General features: G+C 41.3%; 1 protein-coding gene across 10 annotated transcripts in view; it reads right to left on the bottom strand.

Moving 5' to 3' along the window:
• Positions 1-8,745, bottom strand: part of DCLK2 (doublecortin like kinase 2) — a 149,325-nt gene that overhangs the window by 30,538 nt on the left and 110,042 nt on the right. For 5 of the 10 annotated variants that reach the window (XR_012378048.1, XM_073892344.1, XM_073892346.1 and 2 more), the window contains 3 exons: positions 3,640-3,712; positions 2,690-2,798; positions 788-845 (listed from right to left, as the gene is read on the bottom strand). Coding sequence is in view for 9 of the 10 variants with exons in the window: in XM_073892344.1 (XP_073748445.1) it covers positions 788-845; positions 2,690-2,798; positions 3,640-3,712 (240 nt within the window). In the remaining variant the exon portion in view is untranslated. Of the gene's footprint in view, positions 1-787; positions 846-2,689; positions 2,799-3,639; positions 3,716-8,745 lie in introns of all 10 variants that reach the window. The other 5 variants (XM_073892350.1, XM_073892343.1, XM_073892345.1 and 2 more) reach the window with 1 other exon arrangement.

Raw genomic sequence — 8,745 nt, 5'->3', positions numbered from 1 at the left:
GTTTTCTTCTGGGGGGAAGTTTGGACAGGTTTGCTAGCAGCCCCCTCGTAAGACTGGGGGTTTGGGGCACCTGGATGGCTCAGTCGTTAAACATCTGCCTTCGGCTCAGGTCATGATCCCAGGGTCCTGGGATCAAGCCCCGCATCGGGCTCCCTGCTCAGTGGGAAGCCTGCTTCTCCCTCTCCCACTCCCCCTGCTTGTGTTCCCTCTCTCGTTGTCTCTCTCTGTCAAATAAATAAATAAAATCTTTAAAAAAATAAATAAGTAAGACTGGGGGTTTACTAAGCTTGAGGATCCTCAGCTGTGATCTAAACCAGATTCTGTATATAGCAACTGCCTGGGCCCCTCTGCATCACTTCCGTGGGACTTGGGAGCTAAGAGAACCAATGCTACCTGCTGTGCTACAAGTTATAAAAGTCTTTTGTCTCTGACCCAGCAATCTTGTGTCTTCAGCCAGCATCCATAAAGTAAGAAGGCTAACTAGTTAGTTGGAAAGTAAGGTAAAGTCTTAGACTCATCACAGTTCGTGACAGATCTTTTGAGCATTGTGGAGTTTTCATATAGGCATCTCAAGGAAGAGAACTTACATTTTCTATAGCTAGGACCGGATCAAGTCAATTTATTATTTTAGAATAAAATGAAAAATGACAAGGAAAAAAAACAGGTTGATAGTGTTTCCCCTGTTATTATCAGTGGTCTATTCCTATTAAGGCCTTGTCAATGCCCACTTAAATTCCTTCACCACAGTAAACATCTCACCAAGGTTTCTCAGTTTCTTATACTGTACCTTTCCACAACATTTGGCTTTGTCTATAATCTTCAGGGCAAATTCCTTTCCAGTGGACCTATGAAATAATCAGAGAAAGGCAATTTAAAGACACAAATCAAAGATACAATCATTCCGATTTCCTCTACTAAAAGAAACTAAGATATTCTTCTAAATATCTCTTAGAATAGGAAAACAATTCAACAGAGAAGTGCTACCTTCCTCCTCTGTACATTAGGGACGATAGTGAGTGGGGTCAGGGAGAAAGGTACCCAAAAAAAGAAATGAAAAAATCCAAAGCCACACTGTCATTCTCATTTTATGATGTTAGTAATTTTAATATTAAATAATTCACATATTAAAAGTACTTAAAACTGTTGTATCAAAGCTGGACAAGAAATTTTTTCCATACTTAAATCTCAAAATAGTTATCTTAGGAGGCAGAGTAAAATTAAGAAAATGAATCAAAATAACTAAAATTTTTCTATGATCAATATATCTTTACGTTAATCTATTAATGACTAAAAAGCCCTAGGCTTTCAATATCTCTTTCTCAGCCAAAACTCCAGCTGGTGCCATTTTAGCCACACCCTTAAATGCCTGCATCTGGTAGGAAAGAGATCATTTACTTGGACATACAAATGTTGAGGTTGTTAACGTTTAATCATTTTTTTTAAGATTTTATTTATTTATTTGAGAGAGAGAGAAAGAGAGCATGAGAGGGGGGAGGGTCCGAGGGAGAAGCAGACTCCCCGCTGGGCAGGGAGCTGGATGCGGGACTCGATCCCGGGACTCCAGGATCATGACCTGAGCCGAAGGCAGTCGCTTAACCAACTGAGCCACCCAGGCGCCCCACGTTTAATCACCTTTAACACAATTTAATCTGAACATGCCAAAAAGTATTGTTTAGCCAGGAAAACAGTTCAACAAAAAACACTGCAGTATTCCGGGAATACATGAGTTCTCTCAAGTTCTACTGCTTTTGCCACATGGTCACAGTACACACTGTGGAAGCTGACATTAGAAGAGCAACTTTCATTTAAATTGCTTCCCCATAACATAAAACAAACCCTGACTCAGATTTCTAATGAGTCTGTAGGGATCGTATCTTAGATGCTTAATTTGTTACTTGGGTGGCAAACTGGGCACCAGAGCTAAGTAAAAGGGCTCAGGGGACGGGGCAGTGTCCTCTACAAGGAGCACGAAAGCTTCACTGGAGATGCGACAAAATGGAAAAGCTTTCTGGAAAACTCCCCACCAATAATAAAAATTACCACTTAGACCAAGTAGGGTATTGACCTACAAACACAAAAGCTCTAATCTGAGTCTTTTCCAGTTTGTATATTGTTTACAAAAGGCCTGGAATTTAAAAGAATGGATTTCTTACCACTTGAGAATTTAGGACCTTAAACAATATAAAGTTGAATAAGCAAATATATAATTTTAAAATGGGCAAAAGTTGGCTGACCCTGATCTGAATAGAGTCAGAGCTCATGTATCTGAACTCCTAGTATTTACAATTAAGTATTAATTGAGAGGGTTACTGTGGGGCTTAAAAGGGTTAATAATACAAGCACAGCACTGAGAACATGCCTGACACAAGTAAGTGCTCTAGGAGATTTTTTTTTTCCAATGAATCTTATTTTTTCCTATTCCTCTCTGGCTTATGGATGAGACCTGATAAATCTCTCAGCCCAACTGCGTACAAAGCAAGTTTATACTCTGTGCCTATACCTATTTTTTCCAGGTCAAATTGCCTGTGGGCTTACAAAACAGCTGGTCCTACCTAACTGTAGACTTTTTCAGGAAGGGGGAAAAAGAGACCTCCCAGGAAGGCCCTTTGTTCTTTCATTCAGCTTAGTAAGAATAAACTCCAGGGGAGAAATGTAGGTAAACAAATGATTATCCTCACGATCCACTCACCTGTCCATGCACTCTTTGACTACTGCAAAATTCCCATCACCAATAACCTTCCCGATTTTGTATTTCTCAAGAAGAGTTGATGATTCAGAACACCTGTTTCCATTCACACCTGCACAAAAGGATAAATGCAAAGTCTAGCAAACACATCAGCATTTCACCTTGATTCCTACATTTCTGTAAAATAATAAATTGCAATGCAATTGATTTCTAAATCTGTAGTGAACTATAAGAAAATTTCTAAGCATAGTTTCTGAAGAGAACACCTGAACACCTGAATCACCAATTTCCTTTTGACCTTGTTGTGAAATCTGAAACGAACATAATCAAAAAACCTAACATATCCCTGAAATATCAGCTAAAATAAGTAAAAGAAAATTTAACCTAGGCTTTGTAAATTTCTTTGTTAACTCTCGAGGAAGGGAAAGGGGATGAAGGTGGGGATTCGATCTTAAAAATTTTCAAGATTTCTCAAGATTTTCTAGTAGAGAAAATTCTACCCAGCTGTGGGATACCTGTTAAGGCTAACTCCTGGCTCAAAGTCCTCTCAAAAAGGGGAGGGGGTGAGAGGCAGGAGGAGGAAGTGGTTAAAAGGACTACTTTTTACAATGTATCCCCAGGGCCCAGCACATAGCAGACATCCAATGAAGAAACACACGTTTGCTACCTAATTGAGAGAAAGGGAAGTCTACATGTAAGACTTGTGAGCAGACTGCCACTAAGGAAAAATAAAGGAAGCCCAAGTGTAAAATCTGAAATTGGGTTAGCTTAATTGAAAACAAGGATATTTCATATATCCTGAAGTGACCTCACCAAGGCTCATTAGGCTAATCGGTGACATGATTACATCCCTGTTGAGGAAGATCATACTTTAGCACAAGTGGGTTTTGGGTGGCCACCAAGTTCACATGGGTGACTTCCTTTATAAAAGTAATCATCAGATTGAGGACTACCTTCAGGACTCATGCAACGACCAAGTTCAGGTCCACCATTTACATTGGAAGAAGATCTGCCGTGTGCAGAAATCTGCTGAAAGAGGAGAGTGACCGTTATTTATGGGGAAAAATTTACAAGTCTTCAGCTAGCTAATCCTTAAAGAATAGAAAATGCTTATATTGTACAAAAGTATGATGTTACAAAAAGAGAGGAGGCATCTCTTTCTCCCCATCTCTTCCCTATATCATTAACACATTTCTTCCTTAAAGTATTTTCAAATCAGATTGGTTATCAGGAAATTGGCAGTGTACTCTGTTTGATACTGTTTTACTCTTGACCTCAATGGAATAAAGTAAAGGAAACTATCATGGCACCAGAGCAGAACAAGGTACTTATTAGTGGCATATAAGGTTTAGAACTCTAGGTAATTCCAAGAAATGTGGACACGGAGTCCCCAGATCCCACAGCCACCCTGTGGCGGACCTCAGGGAGTCCCTGCAAAGGTGGAACCCTTCTCAGAACTCAGCTTCATGCCTAGGACTGAATCACCTTCCACACCCTCCTGTGGATTCTAGATCCAGAGTGCAGCCCTAGCTTGACCCTCTTCTTTACTTCTTACTTGACAGCAAGAATTCCTCCTAACCGTTTTAAAGACATTTACTACTAGGCACCAGAGGGAAATAAAAGATAAAACTAAAAGATAGGTTCTAACTCAATAGGGCTGAAGTTCCCAGTCCAATCCAAAAATATCTCTAATTCTTAAAAGAATTGAAAAGCTCATATTATGACTATTATTCATAACAGGTTTATTATTATGTCTACTTAGGGAATTTTTTGTTTATCCCTAAGGGCTCTTAGGCTTTTGAACTCAAACTTTTCTCTTTGAACTGTAATTGTCTTTCTTTCCCCTTTTCTTTTTTTAATTATTCCTTTCAGGAGCTTCCAAGGTCAAAGGACTTACCAAATACTGAGAAGCCTCTTCAACAATTTTTTGTATTTGTGAACTCATCTGCTTGCCTCTATGCCCAAACTATCCTGGTACCCATGTCGCATAATAATTGTGCCCTATTCATCACTACATCTCCCGTATGCAGCCCAGTGCCTGGTACACACAACATTGAATTCATACTTGCTGATTAAAGGCATACATGACAGGGCCAAGCCAGGGAGACACCCGTCCCAGAGTGTTCACAAGCTGGAGACACTGGGTCTACTCTCTTCCTCTGGATGAAGTAAGAACCTCACAGATACTGAGTCCGGTTCAAAACCCAGGAAAGCCCAATACTTATACACATTGCTTCAAACAGGATCATCCAGAAGTTCTTCTGGAATGCGATACAAGCCTCAGGAATAGGAGGCATTAAAAATTGGTCTGTTTTCTCAGATCCATGTAACCACCTTGTGTGGACATGTAGACAGTAAGACCAGCAGCAGTGTGTCCTCTTAGGGACGCGAGGCCAAGGAAAAGCAGTTCTGAGAGACAACAAATCGGCCCCTGTCCTGAGTGGCAAACATGCTTCTCACAGGTTTTGTCTCCTTCACTCTGACATGGAGAAAAACTGTGTAGCAATGTGGGTGTGTGTAGAGGGTCCCTTTCAGGCCACCCTTAACCGGATGACAATACTACCCACTGACTCCTCAGAGTTCAATCATTTTGTTTCTCACGGGCAGTGTCTCAAAATTTAGCTTGTTTTGTTCTATTTCTTTGCTGCAGAAATTAAAGGCAATTCCAAAATCAGCTGTAGTCTATGCTCAGATGTTTAAAAGCTAGTTTGTTTAAAACCCAGGCCCAGAGAGGGGACTTCAAGGGAAGCCTGACAGAAAACCACAAGGTTCTCCAGTCAGTTCTGTTTCCACAGCTACCACCCTGGTCCTGGTCCTCCTTCAGCTCCTCCTAGTGCCTCATCAAAGGCTTCCTTGGTTACTCTCTGTCTCAGCCATTCCACACAGGATTGCCAGGAAACTTCTCCAAGGATAGTTCTGATATGACCCCTAGGACCCAAAACTTCAGTGGGTCTTTGTGACCAACAAAATAACCCCATCATTTGTCTTACTACCTGCCGGTCCAATTTGTTTCCCACTACTTTTTTTTCATGAATTTTATACATTAACTCAAGATTTTTTAAAACAGATTTTATTTATTTTAGAGAGAAGAGAGCTTAAGCTGGGGCCGGGGGAGAGAGAAAGAGGGAGCGAGAGAATCCTAAGCAGGCTCCACACCCAGACGTGGAGTCTGATGTGGCACTCAATCTCAGGACCCTGAGATCATGACCTGAGCTGAAATCAAGAGTCGGATGCTTAACCAACTGAGCCACCCAGGCGCCCCTCCCCCTATATATTTTTTAAGTTGCTTAAACTTCCCAAGTCTTAATTTTCTGCTCTGAATGTAGGGATAGTCGCAAGACCTACCTAGTTCAAAGATGTGCAAGAAAATTAAAATTAGCTCCTACATGTAAACTCCTTTAACATGTAAACTCACTGACATGTAACACTATGTTATTAGTATATTTTTCTTTAAAACATCTAGCATAAAGCCTTGAGTCCAATGGCTGAGAAATGTTTTCGAATTGTTGAATGTACAATGGCTATAAGAGATCTTTTTCTAAATAATTCATTTCAAATCTGTTCCTCTTCTAATCTAACCCTTCCTAGACTGAAAATTTCCAGTCATGGGAATAAGAGATCCAAATTAAATTCATACCAGCCAAGTTCTTAATGGAATAAAGACAGGAAAAATGTCATCCTGGAGAAAGTTCTATCTCAAAAAATAAATGGAAAGATCCCTTTTGATCACTGCTCACCCCTAGTGATGGGGGAAGTAGATTATAATACCTGGAAACAACAGTGGATAGACCAGCTTAGCTGCATGTCTAAATTTCACAGCCCAGAATGGGGCAGCCCCACACCCTCCAGCCGCAGCTGGTTGAGTCAGGATGCTGGGCAGGGACCTTCTCTCTTCTCAACACTCAGAACCTAGGGAAATGTCCAGTAAGCAGGCCCACTGCTGACGTCCTAAGACCTGCCTTTGTCCCTGCCCTCCCCCAGGCCTGCTTGCTTAGCTCTCCTGGAAGCAGGTAACATTCTTCTCACAAGTCCCTTTCTTGAGCTAATTTGAGTAAACTTTAGTTGACTGCAGGCTGATGTGTTCTGTCTAACTCAAGGACTCTCTAAGAAGGAAGTCTTGGAAGGGACTAAAATGAAGGCATTTTTACCTCCATATACATTTTCACATGGATGGATGACCCCTCGGAGTAATCTACTAATTGAGTTCCTGTGACTGTAACTTTTCCAATGTCTATTTTGATTAAACCCCTACTCCGACCTTTCCCGATTCCCTGTACGGCCCAGAAATTACAAGCACAGTGTGTGCTGGGATTCACAGGCAGCAAGGAAGGAGACCAGGAGACAGAGGAGGTGTGGGAACTGGTTCCCTGGCAACTAAAAGAGAGCAGGACCTGGGCCGAAGCCTGAGCCTCAGGGAAGGATGCAGCATGTGGTGGGGGCCAACTGAAAGGCTGCTTTCACGTGTACCTGACAAACGTGTCACTAAATCACCAGGAAGTGCACGTTTCTTAGCAAACTAATGATGGCAAGAAAAGCATTCTTCAAAAATCCCAAATTGAATTGTTTTTTTTAAAGTATGGAACCTCAAGCAATTACCAAAAAACAAAACAAAACAACAAAACCAAAGACCTATAGAGAGTTAACAGGAGTGACCTATCTAATTACCTATCCAAATAATGTTCCTTTATTTAAAAACATGAAGGAGAATCATTTCGTGACAGTGCAGCTGAACAGACAGGGACATGAGTTGATGTAGGAACAGCTCTCCCTTCCTCCCTCAGCAATAACCGATGCTGGACTGTTAGAGGATATAAAGATGAAGGGACACAATGATCGCTACCGCCCAGAAGTTTGCAGTCTTATGAGGAGACATACGTGCACGCGTAAAACCTTTCCGAGCAACCTCTACATTCCAAGAAATGGTCTCTAGGGTTCTGATGGTGACAAAGGACTTTGATGACCCGTGAGAGGGAGCCATGTTGCTAAGGCAGGAATCCGCGCTAGCCAGTGATTAAGTTCACTTGACCTCCCAGTAATGAAGCTTGGTGCTCCAAGGGTCCGAGAAACGCTGGGTATTCACCAAGATCCCTGGACAGATCCCTGGCAAATGTGAAGTGTCTATTGTGAAATATAAAAGCAAAGCACTCCCAGTGCCCTGAGAGACATGCAGACAAAGAGCAATGAAAACGCAGGGGATAAAGCCAGGACTACAAAATTCTCACTGTTTCCCAGGCACAGTGTCTACATTTCCCTGTTCCTGGTCAGAGAATTATTCTCTTATTGAAGCAAGGATTGAATTAGCACCAGAGATTAAAATATGGTATTCCTGATTAAACCTGTCCCATGTCTATTGTCAAACTAACAATTTTTATTAAAATCTCTTAAAATGCTAATGAGCATTCGTGCTTCCATCAGCAACTACGATGCTGAGACAGCACAAAGAAAGTGCCTAGATGCTGCATGTTTGCAAGATCCTCCTCAATAAAGCATAAATGGATGGCAGCATCTGGGCTCTTTCAAGATTATCTTCTATAATTACTAACTGGTTCAAAAAGATGTGATTATGTTTCAGGGTGGGGAGAAGAGGGGGGGCAAATTTCCTAATGAGGTCCTGACTGGTCAAGGAGGGAAGGTGATGGAAAGGGCTAAGAGATATTGCTGAGAATGTTATATGACCCGGCACTTCTGCCCCCATCTACCTGCTCCCCTGGTTCCTCTGGTAGCAGCAGCAGCTCCATTTTTTGAGTAACCAAGGAAAGGAAAGGCACAAGAACCTGCTTCTGCTAAGAACATTTTTTTTTTTTTTTAAAGAAAATTCAGTTCCTCAGCTGCACTAGCCACATTTCAGGTGTCTAATTGCCCTGTTGGTCTGGTGACTACTATATTGTACAATGCAGATACAGACCATTTCCATCATCTCAGAATGTTCTATTGAACGGCACTAGTTTAAGCACTTGAGAGAGATATATGTGTTTATATTTATATATATTTATTTTCTTTAATTGAAGTACAGTTGACATGCAGGATTACATTAGCTTTAGGTACACAACATAGTGACT

Source organism: Callorhinus ursinus, unplaced genomic scaffold, assembly GCF_003265705.2.
Source record: "Callorhinus ursinus isolate GAN/ISIS: 27379988/994484 unplaced genomic scaffold, GSC_fseal_2.0 scaffold4, whole genome shotgun sequence".
Taxonomy (NCBI): domain Eukaryota; kingdom Metazoa; phylum Chordata; class Mammalia; order Carnivora; family Otariidae; genus Callorhinus; species Callorhinus ursinus.
Note: the sequence above shows the minus strand (reverse complement) of the source record. Positions and strands in the feature narration are given on the sequence as shown.